At 36.0% G+C, this 25,443-nt stretch overlaps 1 protein-coding gene across 2 annotated transcripts; it reads right to left on the bottom strand.

Moving 5' to 3' along the window:
• On the bottom strand, positions 1-19,330 carry LOC139133220 (probable methyltransferase-like protein 24). Of its 2 annotated transcripts, none has more exons than XM_070699698.1 (6): positions 19,159-19,330; positions 14,055-14,095; positions 11,302-11,618; positions 10,221-10,292; positions 9,011-9,167; positions 1-405 (listed from the first exon to the last, which is right to left on the bottom strand). In XM_070699698.1, the coding sequence occupies exons 1-6, from the start codon at positions 19,226-19,228 to the stop codon at positions 85-87; spliced, it is 978 nt and encodes a 325-aa protein (XP_070555799.1). In that variant the 5' UTR covers positions 19,229-19,330; the 3' UTR covers positions 1-84. The 2 variants fall into 2 exon arrangements, with proteins under 2 accessions (XP_070555799.1, XP_070555798.1); XM_070699697.1 differs by lacking the exon at positions 1-405 and adding an exon at positions 6,196-7,272.
• Between the last annotated feature and the right edge of the window lie 6,113 nt (positions 19,331-25,443).

Here is a 25,443-nt window from a genome sequence, read left to right as displayed (position 1 = left end):
AAACCCCACACCGAGTGGTAGTCAAGAGTCCGAATGTCTGGCCCGAGGCGCACTTTACCGTAATACAATAAACTCAGACAGTGTTTATGATTTACGTTTTCCCAAGAAATTTGTATTTAAATATGAAATCTCAAAATTGTTATGATGCACACCCCCATATTTGCCGTAGTCATTTGTTCTCACTACGGTGTTCTCACGGGCAGACCACAGCTTGAAGCCATGTCTGCGCTCCAACTCCCTAAGAAGATGGCACGTGTCGTCAAAGGTCTTCCTTTTCGACTGGCTGTTCATGTGAATTTCGAAGCTTAATTGCTTGACACTGGCTAGTATATCGCTGTGAATAATTTGAGGAAGACATTCGTACTCGCCACCTTCAATGTCGAATTTGACAACATCAATTACATCCTGCAATAGAAATCAGACATCGCGTAAATTGATGTTACAGAAAATTCAGTCTGCTTTCAAAATCATTTCCAAAAAAGTTACTGGGACTCTCCTTATTCTTTTTTTTTTGCACATGGCATTGACAGTTACGGCATTTGTTAAAGCTCCATCTGATACAACTATCAAACACGATTGGAACTAATTCGGGATAATTGGACGGTGAAATAATGTCTTTAGAATCTGCAAAAGTCAGCTCATCTGACTTTCTTTTAACATTACACACTTGTTTTTATGAATAATTTGTAATATTGAGACATTCAGCTGTAGCGCACCTAACATTTTTGAGAAATTTGAAAACATGAAGATTCAATTATCCCAAGTTAGTTCCAATTTTGTTTATCATATGTTTTCAGTCACAAAACCCGACATTTCGCTTTTACGATGTGCCGTTCTAATTTTAGAATGACCAATAGATTTGGCTGTCGTGGGACTGATTGAAAGTGTACAATATACTCTTTGTAGGGTTCTATTACATGTCAATTCAAGGTCAATTTGTGCTGTGAATATATATATATATATATATATATATATATATAATATATATATATATATATATATATATATATATATATATATATATATATATATATATACAAATACACACTCAAACAAACAGAACTTGCAATGCATGGAATAACGGGCAAGCAACTTCACACATCTTTCATGTCTTGGTTGTTTTCGTGTAGTGTGTACCTTGTAATCTTTTGTTTCGCTGTTCTGCATATATTTCTATATAATCACATGGTATTTTTCTCTTTTTGACGTGATCGTATACGGTATACGGTAATAAAACACTTTCCTACATGAAGAGACTTTCTCCAGGTTTATTTTGTTTCACAACCAAAAGGATGTATGTAGGCCGTGGCCACTTTTTCTTAAGGTATGGGCAGGTATAGAGAGAAGGTACTGTCAGTAAGACCTCCATGAGGATGTGTTTGCATATCTTGCAGTTAGACTGCACTTCTACAGTGAAAAATTGTAAGAATGTGAAAGTAAGGCAAACTAATAATAGAACCATGTGAATTGTACGTTGAAAGGGACACTGTCAGTGATGTTACCCACAATTCAACTCGATTTGTACACACTGAAATTGCTAATCGAACTGACGCATATTTCTTCTGTACACAGTATAGCTTGGTTAATACTTTTGATTTCTGACATCGTTTTGATGATCATGATTTCCTTATTTCACACTTTGAATAATGAGATCAATCCCTTTTTCACGGAGAAGGTAGCAATTTTGTGATTTAATCAACAGATAATTTTGACAGCCGTACACAATATTGTCAAGAAACTAAGGGAATAAACTGCACCTGTGTTCGCAAAGGAAAGCATAAAGATTTTTTTTATTGTCGATGACAGAGGAATTTTTATCCCGTCATATTAGTCATATAACTCCGAAATAACTGCATCAAATGTGATGAAAACTGCTGCATATACTGATCCGACAGATATCTGACTGTGTTGTAAAGCATTTAGTAGTGTGAAGTTAATTAAGGATTCATTTGCGTATTTAATAAACTTTGTAATTAGGTATATAACTCTATAATTACGGCACAAAATTTTCATGAAACCTGCTACAGATATTGATCTGATAAATATTAAATTGTGCTATGAAACATTGAACAGTCTCAAGTTAATTAAGGGCTTATTTGCATATTTAATGAACTTTGTAATTAGAGATATTACTCTAAAATTACAGCATTAAATTTAATGAAACATGTTTCAAATGTTGGTCTGATGGATATCTAATTGTCCCATGAAGCATTGAGCAATGTCAAGTTAATTAACAGCTCATTTGCATATTAAATAAAGTTTTGTAATCAGTGATTAAACTCTGAGAGTACTGTGCGAAGTTGACAAAACCTGCTACATATAGTGATATAACAGATATCTGATTGTTCTGTGAAGTGTACTACTATCAATGAACCTGTTGTAAAACACGTGAGCACATTCAGTTCACATCTGGTTTCTACTGTGGCTTTAGGTTCACCTCTCTTACAGACGTCCCATTTTCTATGTGACTTGTTCTGTGCCTGTATTTGTCTGTTATTGTATTTTTGTGTTTTCAGTTTATTTCTGAAACCTGTAGATGAGACTTTATATATATATATATATATATATATATATATATATATATATATATATATATATATATATATATATATATATATATATATATATATATATATATATATTTATTTATTTATTTATTTATTTATTCATTCATTCATTCATATTTATTTATTTATTTATTTATTTACTCATATTTATACTTGTTAGCTCCCTCAGTCAAAAATGTACTGATTTCCAGGAAGGACCAGATTTCGTAGGCTTTCATAATAAATCAATAGATCAATCAATAAACAAGGTGATTGTAGCGTGTTCTAGAGAAAGCTCGTGAAGAACGTTGAGCCATTTATATAGTTTTTGAGAATAGAAAATAAGTTACCTCGAAACCATGCATTCTACCACAGACTCGACCGGACTGAATTCTACGCAAATTAGGCCATTGTTTGCAAAACCTGGCATCAACGTCCATATTTCAATTTGGATATATGACAAGACACTTGAAAACAGCAGCTGGCGTCGAGCAAATCAAAGCAGCTGTACCAAAGTATCTGTTTTAGAACTCACGAAGACACACTTATCAAACAACTCTTTTCAACTATAAATCCAAATGGTATACCATAAAAAAGAAACAGTAACAAAACACTTTTCCTACAATGAAGAGACTTTCGCCAGGTTTATTTTGTTTCACAACCAAAAGGATGTATGTAGGCCGTGGCCACTTTTTGATAGGTATGGGCAGGTATAGAGAGAAGGTATTGTCAGTAAGACCTCCACGAGGATGTGTTTGCATATCTTGCAGTTAGAATGCACTTCTATAGTGAAAAATTGTATGAATGTGAAAGTAAGGCAAACTAATATTAGAACCATGTGAATTGTACGTTGAAAGGGACACTGTCAGTGATGTTACCCACAATTCAACTCGATTTGTACGCACTGAAATTGCTGCTCGAATTGACGCATATTCCTTCTGTACACAGTATAGCTTGGTTTTTACTTTTGATTTCTGACATCGTTTTGATGATCATGATTTTCTTATTTCACACTTTGAATAATGAGATCAATCCCTTTTTCAAGGAGAAGGTAGCAATTTTGTGATTTAATCAACAGATAATTTTGACAGCCGTACACAATATTGTCAACAAACTAAGGGAATAAAGTGCACCTTTGTTCGCAAAGGAAAGCATAAAGATTTTTCCGATTGTCGATGACTGAGGAAATTTTTATCCCATCATATTGGTCATATAATTCCGAAATAACTGCATCAAATGTGATGAAAACTGCTGCATATACTGATCCGACAGAGATATGACTGTGTTGTAAAGCATTTAGTAGTGTGAAGTTAATTAAGGATTCAATTGCGTATTTAATAAACTTTGTAATAAGGTAATATAACTCTATAATTAAGGTACCAAATTTGATGAAACCTGTTACAGATATTGATCTGATAAATATTAAATTGTGCTATGAAACATTGAACAGTCTCAAGTTAATTAATGGCTTATTTACATATTTAATGAACTTTGTAATAAGAGATATTACTCTTAAATTACAGCATTAAATTTAATGAAACATGTTTCAAATGTTGATCTGATGGATATCTATTTGTCCCATGAAGCATTGAGTAATGTCAAGTTAATTAACAGCTCATTTGCATATTAAATAAAGTTTTGTAATTAGTGATTAAACTCTGAGAGTACTGTGCGAAGCTGACTAAACCTGCTACATTTAGTGATATAACAGATATCTGATTGTTCTGTGAAGCGTACTACTATCAATGAACCTGTTGTAAAACACGTGAGCACATTCAGTTCACATCTGGTTTCTTCTGTGTTCCTTTAGGTTCACCCCTCTTACAGACGTCCCATTTTCTATGCGACTTGTTCTGTGACTGTATTTGTCTGTTATTGTATTTTTGTGTTTTCAGTTTATGTTTGAAACCTGGAGATGGGATTTTATTTATTTATTTATATATTTACTCATATTTATACTTGTTAGCTCCCTCAGTCAAAAATGTACTGATTTCCAGGAAGGACCAGATCTCGCAGGCTTTCGTAATAAATCAATAGATCAATCAATAAACAAGGTGATTGTAGCGTGTTTGAGCCATTTATATAGTTTGTGAGAATAGAAAATAAGTTACTTCGAAACCATGCATTCTACAACAGACTCGACCGGACTGTAATTCCACGCAAATTAGGCTATTGTTTGCAAAACCTTGCATCAACTCCATATTTCAATTTGGATATATGACAAGACACTTGAAAACAGCAGCTGGCGTCGAGCAAATCAAAGCAGCTGTACTAAAGTATCTGTTTTAGAACTCACGACGACACATTTATTAAACAACTCTTTTCAACGATAAATCCAAATGCCTTCATGCATATAGTTTTCGCTTTCCTTCTTTCTCTGTCGTAAAACCATAAAAAAGAAACAGTAACAAAACACTTTTCCTACATGAAGAGACTTTCGCCAGGTATTTGGTTCACAAACCAAAAGGTTTTGTCAGTAAGACCTCCATGAGGATGTGTTTGCATATCTTGCAGTTAGACTGCATTTCTATAGTGAAAAATTGTAAGAATGTGAAAGTAAGTCAAACTAATATTAGAACCATGTGAATTGTACGTTTAATTGTCTATGAGAGAGGAAATTTTTCGTGCCAAACAGGTGGTAAGATGAGACTATCTCAGTTGCTGATAAATTTACCTTGAAAAGTATATAATTTGTAGCACCCACATACATTGGCTTTTAGTTCAATTTACTCTTGAGTGTGTAACGTACCTTATCATTTAGCATACTTTAACAAATAATCTTTAAATTAAATCTTACGTTTTAAATTGTGCAAAAATGACGTTGAATAAGGCTTCAACAAATAAAGACATTGCACAAATTAAGCAGCATTTTGGGTAACCTTACCTAATCAGGCTAATGTGACGGAGCGACGTCGTGTAATATATGTAAGGATAATAGCTATATGAACTGTTATAACTAGTTCAAAAGGGCCTGCAAAGCCCTCTCTTGAACAGTTGGTTTTGCTTGCGTTCTTTAGACATTTTTTCTTTGTCCAACTTAGGGCTGACTTACTTGATGTCTCCACACTAAATGGCATCAAATTACCAAAAATACACTGAGACTGTTACTCAGTCTGCTATTCACCATACCTATGGGACATTGCCCCCTCCCCCCATGAAGAGACTAACTGGCATAGTCATTTTAAAAAAAGATTACGCCCTTATCCATCTCTCCAAAGTGTAATGTTGAAAAACAAAATATAAGCTTTGTTTACTCAAAGCATTATATACAACATAAAACATTATTACAGACAGAGGATTTCTAGTTCGAACTACATCCAGCAGTCAACAAAGAAATTTAGCACTACACACATAAAGTTGGAACCCAGGCATTTTGACGTTATGTTTGAAGCACAACAGGGAACTGAATTTTACAAAGTAAAAATACTTGAAAATACATCAAAGGTAGTTCAGATAGTGGAGTTTTAATTAACATGTTGCTGTCTCATGAGGCTAATTACACAAGAATTGCGAACTGCAACTCGCACTCAAATGTACACACAAGACAAGAATAAGGTTCCGCCACTTGTACAATACTGGCAATTTTCAAATTTCCTCTCCTTAAAGGCTGTCCCGTTCATTCTTTGAAAAATATTTGACCTCTGAATGTATCATGCCTGTTGTAATTTTTTTTTATTTGAACTATTCATAAATAATAGCACCGATTTAATAAGCCTAAAAGTTATACAATATCCATGACTGCAAATTCAGAAAGTAACTAATATTATAACTAAGATCGAAAATTTAACTTTTTCCCTAGCGTTAATCCAGGGGTGGCGGCCATTTTGATTTCAGTGTAATTTTCACTTGGCAATATTTTTTTTTCTGGTACCATTTTTGCATGTTGACCCCGGACTGGTTTAAAGTGGACTTTCCATCCGCTCAATTTGCAAATTGTTCCTTTTATAAAAGTTCAACAATCTTATGATACCAAGAAATTGGATACTCAAAATGTTAATCGTCGACGCAAAACATTGTGCAATGATCATCTTATACTGGTTTGGGTGAATGGGTGTATTGATTCGTCTATTACAAGAACAAGTTATCATGCAGGAGGAGCGGTAACTAGACTAAGAATAAATTGACTTATGGGAGTACGCGACTCGAAATATAATATGTTTCTTTGGTACCAAATTTGGCATGGTAACCCCTATATCTACCGACACTCAAAATTCAAAATGGCGGCTACGCTTGTAGTAAATCTATGGAGCAAAATCAAATTTTGAACAGTTTATTCAGTCTATCGTATGGACTTAACAATAAACCCCACACCGAGTGGTAGTCAAATAGTATTGTAAAAGTAAGAGAGTCCGAATATCTGGCCCCGAGGCGCACTTTACCGTAATACAATAAACTCAGACAGTGTTTATGATTTACGTTTTCCCAAGAAATTTGTATTCAAATATGAAATCTCAAAATTGTTATGATGCACACCCCCATATTTGCCATAGTCATTTGTTCTCACTATGGTGTTCTCACGGGCAGACCACAGCTTGAAGCCATGTCTGCGCTCCAACTCCCCGAGAAGATGACACGTGTCGTCAAAGGACTTCCTTTTCGACTGGCTGTTAATGTGCATCTCGAAGCTTAATTGCTTGACACTGGCTAGCACATCGCTGTGAATAATTTGAGGAAGGCATTCGTGTTCGTTGCCCTCAATGTCGAATTTGACAACATCAATAATTTCCTGCAATAGAAATCAGACATCGCGTAAATTGATATAACAGAAAAATTGTGCCTTCAATGTCATTTCCAAACAATTACTGAGACTCTCCATATTCTTTATTCTTTTTTGCACAATTATAGCATATATTTGTTTAAGCTCCATCTGACATAACTTTTCATGTGTTTTTTAGTCACAAACATTTCACTTTTACGATGTGCCGTTGTAATTTTAGAATGACCAATAGATTTTTGCTGTCGTGGGACACGGAAGAAATGATTGAAAGTGTAGGCTTTTTTAGGCTTCTATTATGTGCCAATTCAAGGTCAAATTGTGCTGTGAATATATATATATATATATATATATATATATATATATATATATATATATATATATATATATTATATTATATATATAGATATGTGTCTGTGTCTGCCTCTGTGTGTCTGTGTGTGTGTGTGCCTCCGTGTGTAATATTATATATCCTGCAATCCTTAGACCAACAGAACTTGCAATGCATGGAATAAAGGGAATGCAACTCCACACATCGTTCATATCTTGGTTGTATGCGTGTTCTGTGTATCTGGTAATTGTATTTTTTGTTTCGCTGTTCTGTGTATGGAACTGATTAGCCACTGCGAGACACATCAGCTGCTGTAATCTGCGTGTCAGTGCAATCTCCACTCTAGAGTTGAGAGACTGTATGTATAAGAATAAGATCATTTAACGCTATGATTCGAAAGTTTTCCAGACTTTCATCATCAGTCGCCTAAATTTCATCTTCAGTGGATAAATTGTGTGGAATAATTGATCAATTGTATGTATCACCATTATGCCCCACTGAAGTGTTTAAGCTACAATGTCGAATTTTGTCCAACCGTATTCAAGGCAGTGTTCATATTCTATATTAAATTATAGATTATGTGTTGTCGTCGACATTGTATTGTATGTTTCCGTTATAAGGTTGTTATTAAGGGAAAAATGCCACCTATCGTTCGTATCTTGGTTATATGCGTGTAGTGTGTATCTGGTTTGCTGTTTTGGTATAGAACAGATTCGGCATGGCGAGACTAGACACAGCTGTAATTGTGTTAGTGCAGTCTCTACTCAAGAGTGGAGAGACTATAGGGACAAAGTCGGCCATTTTTCATGAATTTTGTTTGTTTGCAAGATACTACTTATATTGTTTGACATGTTGAAAGATACTGGATATATATAGACAAATTAGATGAAACAATCGCAAAAATGAATTAATTATCATGACCATTAATTCATTTCCGCGATGGTTTCGTGTATCGTGTCTAAACCCGGGGTCGACTATATGCATGGTCACCTATTTATTCAGTATCTTTCAACATGTCAAACAATATCAGTAGTATCTCGTATCAAATTAAATTCATTAAAAAATGGCCGACTTTGTCTCTTTAACGCTATGTTTCGAAAGTTTGCTGGACTCTCGACACCAGTCGCCTAAAATTCATCAATGTAAAGCAACTCCACACTTGGTTGTGTATGGGCTTAACAAGGACGACAATACCGAACGGCCTAGCTTTTCAAATAAACTCAGGTTTGTAATATTTTGTAGTATGTAATATTGGTTAATATGGCATCATTTGAAAAGAAATACATTAAGGCTTTATCTCCTGTAGCGGTTTGCATTTTTTATCATAAAAAACAAAATTATCGCTATTATACCTGTACCATAAAATTTCGATGTCAAGCGACACTTGTCTGGTTGTAAAAACTGTTCAGTGTTTCGTACCTTCTCATGATGTAGCATTTTCCTGATTGTTTCCAAAGTCTTACATTCAACCAGCCTATCGTCACCAGGGAACTTGCGTTTGTCATCATCATAACCACACATACCAATGGCGTAAAACATAACCCTCTCTGAACGCCGATGAGTTTGCAATCCATTGCTGTGGTGACAAATACACTGACGCTTTTTTACTTTTGCTAAGGCAGCATGCACAAATACTGGTGAGGGTTAGGGGGAGGGGGCTGGAGGAATTCAGAAGTGATTTGAAAAATCTGAGGGTAGAAGAGGGCGTGGAGGAGTTGAAGTTTTGCTCCACGTATAAGGGGAATCTGAAAATATTTTGGTTCCCTATTTTTTTACATTTTCAGATTCCATAGTTTGGTAGGTAATTCAATAGTTCATTTACAGGTTCCATGATGCAGTGCGCGCCAGGGTATACAACGCGTACGTTACGCATAGAACTTCTTAGCCGTAGGGTACACGCAGGGTGCGTATGTCGCTCATAGAACTCTATGGCAGGTCACAACTTGACCAAATTTTCGTCGCTGATGGTTAGAATATACACGGGGCATTATTTGGCATTGCAAATTTGTGTCATTCTTCTATAACAATCCGTTGTATTACACAAATCAGTATGTTTTCGTTGTTTTGAGCGTATTATACGGTTTTTTATATAGCAACTACAATGCTTTGTGGGATAACCGGGAAAAGGTCTACGAAAAATGAAACGGAAGCTATCAGTAAACAATGGCCAAATTGAAGTGTATCAGTATTCACAATATAGTGTTAACTCTGTACACAAAAAGAGCGCATCTCCTTGAATTTCATGGTATGTAGTTTACTTCTACTCCTATATTTGCCATTTTTATAATGAATACGTTGTCCATAGAGAATAACAAACTTTGTTAATGATCACTAGGCATGTTTAATTTTACATTTTTTTTCAACACTGTATTGCGTATCACCACTTATTTTAACCTTTTCACACGGGGGAGGATTAATGAAAATGTGCGAGTGCATGGAAAAGCCTTTCGTTGTAATACTATTCTTTGTGTTTACACAGTAGCTATTGTTAATAAGACATTGTTACCGTTTTATTAAGTCGTAACGATCTTCATGCTGGTGTAAAAGTCATAATATAGTAAAGTACTATTAGAACACTTAGTAAAGTTACTTGATAATATTTTGTTCTAGAGAAATGGTTTTCACTTACAATGGGTCAAAGCAGTAAACGTTACAGCCATATTCCGCCATCGCGTCATCGAACGACCATTTGGAAGCAATTCTGTGGTGTAAATCAAATGTTAACATTCAACGGACAATATCGTCGAGTTTACCGTGTTTGTTTCAAAGGGCTTTACGTCTCCTAAATGATTTGTGGACAAAAGCTGAGAGTTTGCATTGAAAAGGTTTGTCATCAGAACTCAATAGAGCAAATTTGAGCTTTTTTCTAGTTCACGTCTTTCAGACTGCGTGTTCTCCTCATACCCTGGACACAACAATATAACTTGACGTTAGTCCTCAACAATTGGTTTACGTAAGTTTTCAAGGTGTGTTGAAATGTTGAGGAATGGCGAATTTAAGGGAGCAGAAAGATTTTTTTAAAAGATGGGACTGTTTCAACGCGGATGGGAGTATGAAGGGGTTTAGGCCGTGTTGCATTGCCATTTTTAAAGGGATACAGTCGTCGGAACTGCGCTTAAAGGTCGTATGGGACCCATACGACCAATGTAAACACTGTATCCAAGGTACCATAGTGATTGAAAGTTAAAACATGTCTGTTATAATCTACATCGTGTAATTTAAATGTTGCCGCTATGATGATGAGGTTCATTAAGCTATCATGCACGAAATACATTGTTTGTAAACAAAAAACTCGCACAGGCGCAGATCCGACGACTATTTCCGTTTAATACACATGCAGTTATTTCTATTTGCCAAACAGCGATGTTATATGCGCGGGAGAAGTCAGACTCATATCTCGCGTAACGTCCCCAGACATCCCGAATCAAGGAGCTTTGATGATAACATAGATAGCTGGAGTTGGATGAAAGAGTAGGGGTGGTATCCTAGGCCGGGTAGAGTGGAAGAGTGATTGGTAGTTTAATGTAGGTGTGTAAGTAGATAGGTATGTATGTGAGATCACCGGATGATGGTTACATAAGAGAGAGAGAGAGAGAGAGAGAGAGAGAGAGAGAGGTGCTTGTGGTTTAACATGTCATTGTAATTTGGAGAGTATATAGTAAATCGGAGACAAAAGATGAATAATGATAGCGTGGCATTCAGATACTCACCCAACTGAATATACAGTGCAGTTACCAGGTTTGATTCCTACATCCAAGCAGACATTATATCCTCCATCTCTAGGTATCGGAACGCCCATTCGTCGGTCGTCGCTGCAGTTGTACTTTATATTGAAAATCATGTCCAAGAAAGTCGCCCTTATTTCGTCAAATGAGAGGAAGTCAGTGACTGTTAGGTTAGGGTCCATCATGGCGTCCTGAAATCTCTTTCTGAAGTGATGGTCATCTCTACTGTCATTTGAGTAAATATGTGTGGACTTTATGCTGTTCCTGTTGATGTCTTGGACTTCATGGACTGCCTTCCCTGGCTTCATGCACAGAAAGATGTATGTTGGACAGAACTCACAAACTCGCACATTACTGTCTTCTCAGCTGCTACTTTACAATGTCACTCTAACTTGTATGCTCGACTGTTTCTGACTGTAATCCATTGCAAAATATGGACCACCACCAACACTACCTACTTTGATATTGTAAAACCAAAAAAAAAAGCAAACAGCAAGGCCTGACTCATTGTATGAAATTTAGGTGTGTGTATATATATATATATATATATATATATATATATATATATATATATATATATATATATATATATATATGTGTGTGTGTGTGTGTGTGTGTGTGTGTGTGTGTGTGTGTGTGTGAATGTATGTATGAATGTATGTATGTATATGTGGGTGTGTATGTATGTATGTATGTATGTATGTATGTATGTATGTATGTATGTATGTATGTATGTATGTATGTATGTATGTATGTATGTATGTGTGTGTGTGTGTGTGTGTGTGTATGTATGTATGTATGTATGTATGTATGTATGTATGTATGTATGTATGTATGTGTATATGTACTCGATGGCCAAAAGGGTCATATCAGAATCAAAATTTCCATAGCTTTCACTTGAAATTTACTATACGACGCATTCCAACATTTCAGAGATTGTTTCAACCGATTGACATTGAATCTCCATGGTGTAAGCCTTGTAAGGAACTTGACGTAGATTTTGCTATTGTATTATTGCAAAAAAGGCATTTTGAGAACAACGGAAAATATTGTAAGTGCTATGTTCGAAACACGGCCGACCTTGGGATTCGAAAATGTTATTTGCGGAGTAAAATTGCAAATATGGTAAGTTAAGTTGAAAAAGTTTGTGAATTTTGTTATATTGGTATTAAAATGATCGATAGAGACAATGTATGTGATATTTACAGTACTTGTTCGTTAGCAATTCTTGCGCTCTATCAGAGAACTCAAGCTCAAAAATATTGATATATTGTTACTCTAACAATGAGTTAAGTGAGTAGATGTATTTTATTCTGATTTGTAAGAATTATCAAAGGACGAGATAGAATGTTCAAACAACAAATAAGAGTATGCTTTTACCATGGATACTCTTAAGGGAACTAAGTTTGTTCACATTTACGACTAGGATGTTTCGAACTCTGGATGTTACACATCTGGCCTCCTCAAATCACCACACAATTATTTGAATAATAAGTGGCTTATGGTGGCGCTGTCGATGAGACGGAGAAAAGTATATAACAAATATATTTGCCTCATTTTCCCCAAAAATTCAATGCGAAAGAGTGAAAAAAATGGTGAGGCTCTTAAAAGACAAGCAGCTGCAACGTTTGATCATTTGCCACTGTTTTTGTTTTGTATGTCAATTGCCCGTTCTTGTTCTACTCCCTATAGCATGTCCAAAAACCCACTATCTATAGCTTGTCAACACATCATGTACATGTTTAAAATTTACTGTTTTCGTTCGTTCGTGAATACTCGTCTGGACAGAAATTCACTTGTCAAGAAGCATATGCAGTTTATTACTCATGTATAGACTGAATTGACAAGCCGAATACTGTGTGTCTTAACATACTTTGGGGCTTAGAACAGAGAAGCGTACTAGACTTAAGGTAGTACGCGCCTCGAAAATGAAAGACTCAAACTTTTGCTCAACCTTCCCATATGGGAACTTAAAGCATTTCCTTTCGAAATAAAAAAAAATTAGGAGTCACAAGGCTAACCAGTATAAATATAAATGAATGAATAAATAGATAAATAAAACAAGGCAAATTTTTGTACTAGAGAAAGACGTGACCCAATATTTCCCGATACTTCAAATTCAAAATGACTGCCATCCCTGTGCTAACTCCTTGGAGAGATATTTAACCTTCGACTTTCACAAAAGAACGCTTTATTTGCTCCTTGAGTTTTCAAATGATAACGAACAAGCGGAAGACAAAACAGGATTTTACAAAAGTTTGAAAGCCCCAATATCTGTCCCCTGGCGCATTCTTCCTTAAGATAGTATCCACCTCGAAAGTGAAAGACTTAAACTTTTGCTCTAACTTTCCTCAAGGAATCTTTCAATCATTCTCGTTCAAATCAAGAATAAAAATAGGGGGTCACCGTGCAAATTTTGATACTAGAGAAACAAATTACCAAAGATTTACCAATTAGAAATTCAAAGTGGCCGCCATCCCTGTGTTAACTCTATACAGAAAATAAAAATTTTCGAATTTTGAAAAACTAAGCCGGTGAAAAGTTTTCTTTCACCAAGAGCTTTAAATGAACCCCCACATGTGGTACATCAGAAGAGAATTTTACAAAAGTTTGAAAGCCCCAATATCTGTCCCCTGGCGCATTCTTCCTTAAAAACAAAAGTCACTGTGGTGAAAATAAATAATCAAATGTTACAGTTGGTGTGATGGGATGCGAACGAATAGATACTTGCTACATACCTTAGTCATCTCTTTTCTCATTTTCAGAAAGGACGCCCTTTCTAGATGAAAAAGACAAAAAATCTTTTTAATCTGTTTTCATTAGTAATGAACGAATCGACAATATGCGAGTGATGTTTACACCCGTTTATCGACTATTTAGTTTGACGTCAGTGGTTACTTAACTTTCTTCGCACATGCAATTGAGATAAGGCCACTTAAATAAAAAATTCTTTTGTTTGCCGTCCTTGGATTTTTGAAAAATCTACCAGCCAGCCATACAAAATAAATAGACTGTAACAGAACTTTTAGGCTGCATTCACAAACACCTCTGGAGGGGGCAGAAGATTTCGGGAGGGGGGGGGGGCTTGAAAAAAATTACAACACGCCAGGGGGATCTGAAAAAAATTGACTTTGCGAAGGGGGAACTTGAAAATTCATTGAATATCAAATTCCTTTTCAAATACCTTCTGGCCTTTTCATTTCCCGCCATTTCCATTTTCGGCGCGCCCTTCAGGCGCAGGTTTTAGGCTATATCAAACAATTTATTGATGATCCAAGCAGCCACACTGAGGCAAAATAATTAGGTTGTCATGATTTCTACTTATCCAACCCCTCTGTTGTGGAAAGCTGTCCTCTATAATGACCAAAAGTGTCAACTTAACCTTTCAATAACAATTTAGGAGATAACTTACTTAATATACATTGAGTATAGGTCAGTGTCAAACGTTCATGTCGCCGTATGTACTTTTTTATTTTTTGAGGACTTTGACAGAATGCAAACTATTTAGAATAGTGCATAGTGTCATCAATGACAACTAGAAGCTTCAGGTCAAACAACCTTTGAATGACAATTTGGGGGCTGATACATAATGCATCATTTGTAGTTTCCTCATAGCCTACAATGTATAGTGAATCAACATTTTCAGTGAAATTCCAAAATCAACTGTCTTTTGCACACATGCAGTTGTATCCACATTAGTCTAATCAAGTACATTAATATCAATAATCAAGAGTACATAAATACACAAATTTAGCTAGTTTTGTATTTTTAAATCGTAGTTTCCTCATAGACTACAATCACAGACAAATAGTAGAGACAGACTGGAAACGCAATAATGCCTTTTGTTCCATGGTCGTCTCGGTAGACTATTGGCTTTTCATATTAAAATGAGCTTCAAAGGTGTTAAACTTTTTGGAGGCTTTGTTTGTGGTTGATAATTGCACGAGATTATGCGAAAAATACGACGAGATGGTATCGTACTGCCAGTCGCGTAGCAACCATAGTTACTTTGTGAGCTCTCAGGCCAGAAACACTGCTTCACGCCAATCAAAACATAACACGCCAGTAGTTTCATAAACATGTCCTTCCTTGACGCACGTGTAAAAGACGGTATGACTGACCGTAAACCATTGAGTAAAACCAGACAGTATCGATAAAAGACTTTCAAATTTGGTTCAAACACACTCATTATATATTCATAAAAATATGAGAGGAATTTTTAAAACGGTAAAACTCACTTTCCTGAAGCTCAAAACACTCCCGTTTTCGCCAGCACGTCAATTCCGCTCAGCACCACACGACAACAACAACACAAACTTTGCCGAACATACTTTCGCTTAACAATTGGCGAAAATCCGAAAATTACCGAAGGATGCATGGTCGGCACTCTTCGGAAAAGAGAGGCGAGAGCAACCTGAGGCGAGGCGAACATGGATGGGTTACGCAACCGCTTCACGCCTTAAACGATACCCGTTGCGACTCTGCCTATGTTTCTCTGTGCTACAATATATAGTGGATCAACATTTTCGGCAAAATTCCAAAATCAAATTTCTTGGACACATATGCACATGCAACCACCCTCTTCTAATCAAGTACCATTATGTCAATTATTCAGGGTCCATATAATATTATGTACAAATATCGCAGGTTTTTAATTGGGAAAAAATATTCACACTTTGTCATAGACTCCCATGTATAGTGATCAACATTTTCGGCGAAAATCTAAAATCAAATTTCTCCTACACATGTGCACTTGTAAACACCCATGTTAATTAAGTACATATATATCAATTATCAAACGTCTAGCACTTGTAAAAACACATGCTAATTAAGTACACATTTATCAATTATCTAACGTCTAGCACTTGTAAACACACATGCTAATTGAGTACATATATATACTAATATCATATAGGGTCAGCCATTGGTGTCGCCAGGGTTAAGATTGGCAATGTTATTTGTATTTATTCATGATAAAGTGTAATTAATTGTTACTTCATAAACGTTTATATGACAACTGTAATTAATTGTTACTTCATAAACGTTTATATGACAACTATGCCCAGTTTCCCTCTGATGAAAGCAGTTCACGTACGTACACGACGTCAAACCCTGCAGCAGAGCAGGTATAGATTTCTGTAACGTGTAAAAATTTTGGACAAAAATTGGCAATTTTTACAATGATAACAGCCTATTGCGTTAAACAAGGGACGTATTATGCAATCATTATCATTGCAATGGTAACCGCACTGCCCACCTTCCACTTGCAAGCTGAAAACACGGTCCCTCGTGCTGAAAACTACAGCGTTCCGTCTAAAAACTGGCAATTTTTGAATCTAATTATTGACACAGGGGCGCTTTTCTAAAATTAAATCCCAGCATTCTTTGCGTATGCCCCCGTTCATATGCACGACAGTTTTCTCCCTTTATCTACATAAACGATATTTTATATCGGCAACAAGGTGCATAATAACATTTACTGGCTAATGAAAGAGGTATATTTTATAAATGGCATGTTATATAATAGTAATTTGTTTCGTATTTGTTTATTTACGAGTACTAAAAAAAAACCCATGGCGGCGCCCATGAAAGAAGGGTACACTTCCGGTTACTCGCAGAGTATATTATAAATATGCGCTTGCGTAGTCAGTAAGCCGCTGGCGCGACTATTAAACGTCTAGCACTTGTAAACACCCATGTTAATTAAGTACATATATATCAATTATCAAACGTCTAGCACTTGTAAAAACACATGCTAATTAAGTACACATATATCAATTATCAAATGTCTAACACTTGTTAACACACATGCTAATTAAGTACACATTTATCAATTATCATATCAAACGTCTATAGATGAACAGATATTGCTAGTTTTATATTGCTAAATACGCGTTCCTAGTTTTCCCTTAGACTACCATGTATAGTGAAACAATATTATTGATGAAATCTAAAAATAATTTTTGTACACACAGGCACTTTTGCTACTTCAAGCAAATTACATTTATATGAATTATCGCACACATATAAATTTAGAGAATAGCTTCTTTTAATGGGAAAAATGTTAATAGTTTGCCCAATAGACTCCCGTGTATTATGATTTGATATATTTGGACGAAGCAATATATCTGCCACATTTTGCCTTCCTGGGGGAGGGGACTTCAAAATTATAGTAAGTCAGAAGGGGGAACTTTAACACAAAGCGGGATTGTCAGGTGGTATTTGAAAAAACCTGAGAACTTTTTTGGAATCCCCCCCCCCCCGAAGTGTTTGTGATCTCATCCTTACCTCTCGATTTCCCGATTCAGGCGTAAGATTGGCTCAAAACTTCGCAGTCTCGGTCAGCCCATGCATATGTCTCTGCGTGTCTCTCAGCAAGTCGTAGACAATGCATGTGAGTCTGTTTGACGTTTAACTAACTGCTATTGTCATACCGGTTCTCATATGTATTTCTTCGTGGCAGGCCTTTGTGTTTACCCGGTAAAACACAGCCCTGCCACGCAGAGCTAAACTTCTCATATTTATCGCCTCGGAGTAATCCATCGAAAGAATGCACAATATAAGGGAAGAACATACGTCCGTGGGAAGGCAACCAGCAGTGATTTCCAGTAATTAATAGTTCACGAAATACAAAGACATTGGTGGTGATATAGCGATCAGTGTTGTCGTTCATACATACAAACGGTGAAGAGAGAAAAGCAGCATCGACAGTAAAGAACATTTCGGTATGTTTTTGCAGATTCAGTTTAGCAACTCACTCTGAGAAACTACAACTGCATCGAAGTCGTTGACAATAAGTATCACTGGATGTTGATCGACGTTGAATTCACAAGAGCCATCAAGACTGTAACTGCAATAATTGTAGCCCACGGGCCTAGCCCTACGAGTATAGAGAGTGTCCGGCTTTGCCTACGCCGGGAAGCGGCGTAGCCAAAACCGGGCACTCTCGCCATACTCGTAGGGCTACCCACGGGCCGTGCGCTGGCTTTTTCTGTCGTGTTGGGTATGTAGCACCGGCCCCGGCCAGCGCTCAGAGCCAATACGACCCCAAAAAAAAACAAAACAAAAAAAACCAGCGCATGGCACGTGGGCTACAATTATTGCTGCTATCAAAACTAATGAGTCGTCGATCACAACTAAAATGACGAATCAGAAGCACGCCTTAAGCTACGTTTCTGGGTTCAATACACGTGTAATTTTGGTCATTCCCATAAAGACTACCTCCAATTTTGCATTTTTTCGATATTCCCAATAAAAAACTAATACGGACAAATAACGCCGCTTGTTGTTAAAATGTTCGAACCTTGCAGTGTGGTTGACCATTATGAGGTAGTATGCTCTGTGGGTTTCCTCAATGGGTTGACCGGACTGCACAGTTTTGAGCCAATAAAACGCCTAAATCGAAAAACTATTGTTACTGTCACTTTTGCGAGAGGTACAAGCTCTACTAAAGTGTTTTTTTTTTTTTTTTTGAAACATTCGGTACGGTAAGAGGACGTCCGGCAATCTTCACATCCTTTGATTTTGTCTGACAGAGTAAAACAACTTGTACGTTACAGTCAAGAAATCTGTGTGTGCCAAACAATGAAACTCAAAACTCAAAAGGCAAGCGTTGTAATTTCAGGCTGAGATTCTTCTGGAGTTTTTTCTAAGAATATGGGAGTACGAATATGTATCTATCGCAAATGTGAACATTACCCGAGTTACTCTATTGATATAACATTCGTTTGATTGAGTTGTGTCTGATTGAATTGAAATTCCCTTTCCCCTTCTTCTGAGTTTCATATTTTGTTACGATTCAGCTTGTCCAAAAACGTCAAAATATTCAGTCACATGACTTACCACAAAGCATGTATATGACGAAAACCATGGCAATTAGGACAACACAGGCGGAACGTTTGGTTAAAGCCATTATATACTACAGGTTCGGTGTTTTCCTGGTAAAAAACTACTATAAGCACGAAGCCACGGCAGTATAAGAGAGACTAACACACGTTGTGGTACAGATTGCTCATGTACCCCCCCCCCCCCCGCCAACCCGATAATACTGGCATCTGGCGAATAGACGCAACAGCTGTAGGCGAGTCAAATTAATCTTCTCTAAAAGGACTGTTGTTTATGCAAAGGCAGCGATAACTGTGGCAATCCTTTTACTCATGACAAAGCTGGTGAAAAAGAGTTTGACATATATCAATCGATAGTTTAAAAGTATGTTTAGAGTACTTAACAATGATTTTTTTTAAATTTTATATCGGATTTATGCAAATTGGGTACACGTGCAAATTAGAGGCAACAGCCCCACTTGGCAGTTCCACATTGTCAATTTTCTTGAAGTAGCGATAATAAACTTTAAAATGACCTATGATGTGGCTGTATGATGTGGCTGTATGTATTAAAGTTTTTAAAATATTGTTATTCAAAAGGAGAAAATATTGTTTTCAATATGAATATGAAAGTATTTTACTAAAATCACTTTTAATATCTCCTTGGACATAATTTTGTGTTTTACATGCAAATATATTTCATTTGATATATCACTCGATAGTTTAAAAGTATGTTTAGAGTACTTAACAATGAATTTTCGAATTTCATATCGGATTTACGCTAATTGGATACGCTTGTTAATTATGCAAATTGGCTCCGTATGGTCAATTTTCTTGAAGTAGAGATAATAAGCTTTGAAATGATGTATGATGTGGCTGTATGTGAGGTGGGTACATTAACTGTGAAAAATAGATGAGTTGATGCAAGCCTTTACGATCTGGCTTTAAAAGGCGTTAGACCAGTTTGTGGCTAAATTAGTATCAGCATAGGGAGACCCTAATTCGGAGTTCAAATTCCACAGACACTTGAGCATGGTTACGTTCATCGCAAGGCCAGAGTTTTCAGTTTATTGCTCTAAGTCCTCTCAAAAGCTTGAAAGGGAGGCGGTTCAAACACACAATCAGAACATTTTACAGAGTACTTTTGTTACCATATAACATTTCAAAGAGTACTTTTGTTACCATGTAACATTTCAAAGAGTACTTTTGTTACCATGTAACATTTTACAGAGTACTTTTGTTACCATGTAACATTTCACAGAGTACTTTTGTTACCATGTAACATTTCACAGAATACTTTTGTTACCATGTAACATGACAAGAATCAAGAATCAAAGCAGAACCTTTTTCGCCTCCATAATTTATACTACGATGTGACATTCTGCGAGCACGTAGGCCTGTTAAGAACAATTTTAAGCGATAATGAACAATGATTTGTAGCTACACGGTAAAGTCCTATTCAATACACAAACCTCAAAATACTACGCGCATGGGGACGCAAAACACACAATGTCATTCCTTTGTCTCGTGTAGCAGCTACGCAGGTGAAGAATTATGTTATTGCCACCGTGTCTCGGCGCATTATTATTTCTGCCATATTTCACAATTACTTTCACAGTAACACGCTTTATATATAATTTTTTTTAAAAAGAGACTGAGATATATTTATATATACACAAATACAATATATATATATATATATATATATATATATATATATATATATATATATATATATCAAATGGTATGTATAGATACATATGTTATAATATATGTTGCTCAAGTTTCATGCATCTAGATATATATATATCCTCAGATAGAAGTATATAATATAATATGTATATATATATATATATATATATATATATATATATATATATATATATATATATATATATATATATATATATATTTTAAAACAACGACTGTTTGATTTTGATGCAGGCAGATTTTAGCGATTTCTGCCTGAAGAGTGTGTAACCATGGAGATGTATCACATGGAGAGGTTTATAACCTCGCCACTCATAATCTAACGTAGCGTAAAACTATCTGATGCACAACTTATGATGATGGGTACAGCTGGTAACTCGGCCCCTGAGGAAATAATTTCTCACAGAAATAACATGGCTTCCATAAAACTCCCCTACAGAAGCAACCATATAGCATCTATGATAGATTATAAAGGGGAGGGGGTTAATGCTTTTTTCGCACAGCAGAGAGATGGATTTAACGTTACAAATATATTTTTCTAGGCCACAAAGAGTTGTTTCGGTGAGTTGTTTCGGCGTATTTTTAGAAAAAAGATATGTTTCTCTGAACGTTTTCTTTGTCTGAAGTAATTTTACTATTTGTCTGAAGTAATTTCACTATGGTCAAAATACAAGTTTTGTTGATATCACTAATATATTTCCTTGGCAAATCTACCAATAAATTGTGCCAATAGAATGGAAATGATAGGTTCTTTGCCACTACTTGAAACTAGAAGTGAAATAAAGTCCTAGCGTTTGTTTACAAGTTCACTTTATTCTGTTGCACCACTGTACTGCTGACATCCAGCTGTCATAAATGGATGCCAAAATATATTTCTGGAAATATAAAGAGAAGAATGAATATGAATAAAATAGAGAGTATTTGGCTTTGTTTTCTATGGTAAGGTTGTATTAATTATTATTACATATGTAAAGGTGTATTCCATGTTGCATGTGAAAAAAATAAATCTCGTATATTTACAAGCTGATATGCAAATTAGCAAAATCTAGAGTAATCCTAGAGTCTTCATTTACATACAGGTAATCTGCGACATTTGTTTCCCTGTTACGCTCATTTATATTATAGTTTTGGCAATACCAGAGAATTTATGACGTCACAATCCCTGATTAGTACTGATAAATATATCCGATTATCCAGCATTGTGATCCCATAGCGAGCATAACAATACAAGGTTTTGGTTTGTAAACGAATAATGGAGTGGGTATTTAAGAATAAAGGCACTTACGGCTTCAACCATGTAATACATTAAGGGAGCGTTCAGTTATTATGGCCGGGGGTGGGCCGGCAAAATCCAGGGGGGGTCATCTCAAATTTGAAAACTGCAAAGGGGGGGGGGGTCACGTATATTTCAAAAAGCTAAGAGGGGGGGGGTCACTTAATTTTCATAAGTATCCGTCCCGTCAAAAAGCAGTTTCAGTGTTCAGATATATTCTGGGAGATAAATATGATTCGTTGCATGATTTCATTCTCTGAAGTTATTCACCTGTAAATCTGAACAAAAGTATAATTATCTGTCACATGAACATCTTGACTTGACAACTCTGAGGCTTGTAAATCAAGCTCACTGCACTGAGGGCGATGAACAATTCCTATTACTTACATATTAGAGATATAGCAAGTTTGTCAGGGAAATTGTTTAACAGTTACCTGTACTGAGACTACTAGTACCATGAAAAGTTAAATAATACTTTTAGGTGAAATTCCAATATCATAATTGTTGTCCACATCTGAACTTTTAAATACCCTATTTGAATCAAGTACATTTGTATCAATTATCAAACACCTATAAAAGCACAAATTAATTTAGCTTAGCATTGTAAAAAAAATATTCTTTGTTTTCTCATAGACTCCAATGTATAGTGAATCAACATTTCGGTGAAATTCCAAAATCCAATTTCTTGCACACATATCAACCTTTAACCATCCTAGGCTAACTATTACTTTAAAATGAATTATCAAATGTCTATAAATACACAGATTTTGATAGTTTTGTATTGGAAAAAAATTATTCTGTATGGTCTGTTTTACGCGATCTGTTGCACGTGTTTTGTGTAGCATCGCTGATCGCTGAGTTGACGCTGACATTCACTTATGTTATAATCATCAGTGTTCAGAACAGCCGTTCCCCTTCATTTATCAAAGGGTTTGTGTGCGTCGTTTGTCATGCTGTTTTTTGTGCTTCTAATAGCAATATTTACAAGAACCAATGTCGTAGCTTCCAGAGAAATGCCAGACTTCACATAAACTACAATACTCGAACTCCGATTAACATGAACATACATTTGACACAACAAGACCAAACCGTGGGCATTCTAGCTTCCCTCTGCTTGAACAACAAACTTCAGTAGAACAACATATGAACACATACAATCAATCAATCATTCAACACGTCTCACCAATCAAAAATGAATTTTAAGCGACTTATGAAGAAAACTCTGTTTTCGAAACGTAGTGTAACATTAGTCTCTCCGCTCAAGTGAGGGTTCTAGTTACAGCAAGACACGTCGAGCCGAAGGCTCGAAGTTGTGCGGCTCCGCGAAAAACGTCGAGTATACGACGACGTCAAACAGAGAAAAATACCATGGGATTATATATAAGAATATCTTTATATTGGTGCAACATAAAAATAGTAGCATCTAAAATGCTGCCGTTTCGCCGTTTGTATCCAGTATCTCACTCTAAAAGACGTTAGAACAGTTCGTGCCTAATATCATCATGGGGTCTTCACTTGAAGTTCAAGTCCATTCTGCTCCACAGACACTTGAGCGAGGTTATGTTAGCTGTAAGTTATTGCCCCTACTCTTCTAGAAAGCTTGAAAGGTAAGCAGTTCAGAAATTTCATATTCAGAATACTGGTAATCAGAAATTTTTTATCACCTCCATAATTTATACTATAATATATCATCTTCATAATTTATATTATAATGTAACATTCTGCAAGCATGCAGGCCTATAAGTACATTTTTTTTTAAATTGTGAACAAAGATTTGTAGGCACTGCCAGAAAGGCTACGTGGCAAAATCCTATTAATTACATCAACCTCCAAAAACCCTAGGGTGTACGTGGGGACGCAAAGCTAAGAATTTGTGACGAGGCCGTTGTATAATGGTTCTACTCCGGAATAAAAAGGACGCGATGCGTTCTACAGACTCAGTACGCCAAAATAATCACGTGATGCCGGTACAAACAAACCCCATGTGTACTAATGCGTATGGAAATACACATACTTCTAAGCGCGTTTTGCGCACATGGCTTTGTTTGTACCGTGGTCGATTCGAATTCCGGGTTTGGCCTATTGATACGCGTGTCTTGGCGCATCAGTATTCATGTCTTATTTCACGATCACTTTCGCAATAACACGTTTCTAATATGGAAAATGCATTTCTCACGACAATAAACCATAACAGGAACAATATGTATATATATTTATATTGATTCACGAAAATTCAACCTAATTCCGATGCATATGAATTAGTCTTTGATTTTGATACAGGCAGTGTAACCTCTCTCGCTATTCTCCATGAAAATTTGTGTCCTCGTCCTCTTCGAATATTTTTTTCAAGCATACCACTAAATTGCCTAACATTCTATTTTTTTTTGGGGGGGGGAAGTTTCATTGGGACGAGGCCAAATGTATCAGAAGTGTGAACATTACTTTCAGTAAAACTACTGCTGTTAGTTGGGAGTGAGCATTGTAAGGTAGCATAAACACGCATTTGCGGTTTCATTCCGAAAAACGTGTTGCCATTGAAGAGTATTACATAACATGTTTATAACATACTATGACAAAACTCTATGACCTCGGAGATCGCTCTGTGGCGTTCCGAAGGTATTTCCTTTGGGATACGGTGTATTCTGTCCAAAAAAGAGGAAAAAATCTGCAAAATATCGGTTCATAGACGTGAGGATCGAGAGTGTTTATGATTTCATCAATTTGGAACAAAAAATATTTTGATCGATTGACTTACACAACCAGATAGAGGATATTAATTAATACTATCTTAGGATAGAAAACAAGCCATGTACACTTTTTAAATACATATAAGTATTTCTTGAAGCATGTTCTATGCATCCAATTATGACAGGCACATGTCAACAGTAGCAGCATCTACAATGTCTTCAACAGCATGTCTTCAACATCTCTTTATAGGGTAGGTACGTTTTTGAAGGTGAAATAACCACTCGCTTTGTTAATTCTTTCCCAAGCTCTAATCTTGCATTTTGTCTCCATTTTCGATAATTGAACAGCAGCGCAAATAGTATATTTTCAAAAATGTTAAGTGTCAGCAACATCTCTTTATAGGGTAGGTATGTTTTTGAAAAACACAAGCACCCCCTCCCCCATTCGATCATTCTGTTTCGAGCCTTAATTTGGTATTTTTTAAGCTTCTTGAAGTATTAAAAATCAGCAGTCTATGTGACTTCAAAATTCAAAGGCGTCCCATAGTAGGGTAGGTATTGTCAAACTTTACCTTAGTCCGCCCTCTCCAATGTTATTCGACTTTTAGCACCGGGACAAGTGAGGGTCAAGGAC

The sequence above is a fragment of the Ptychodera flava genome, chromosome 5, assembly GCF_041260155.1.
Source record: "Ptychodera flava strain L36383 chromosome 5, AS_Pfla_20210202, whole genome shotgun sequence".
Taxonomy (NCBI): Eukaryota; Metazoa; Hemichordata; class Enteropneusta; family Ptychoderidae; genus Ptychodera; species Ptychodera flava.
The sequence above is the reverse complement of the archived record's forward strand: the minus strand, read 5'-3'. Positions and strand labels throughout refer to the sequence as shown.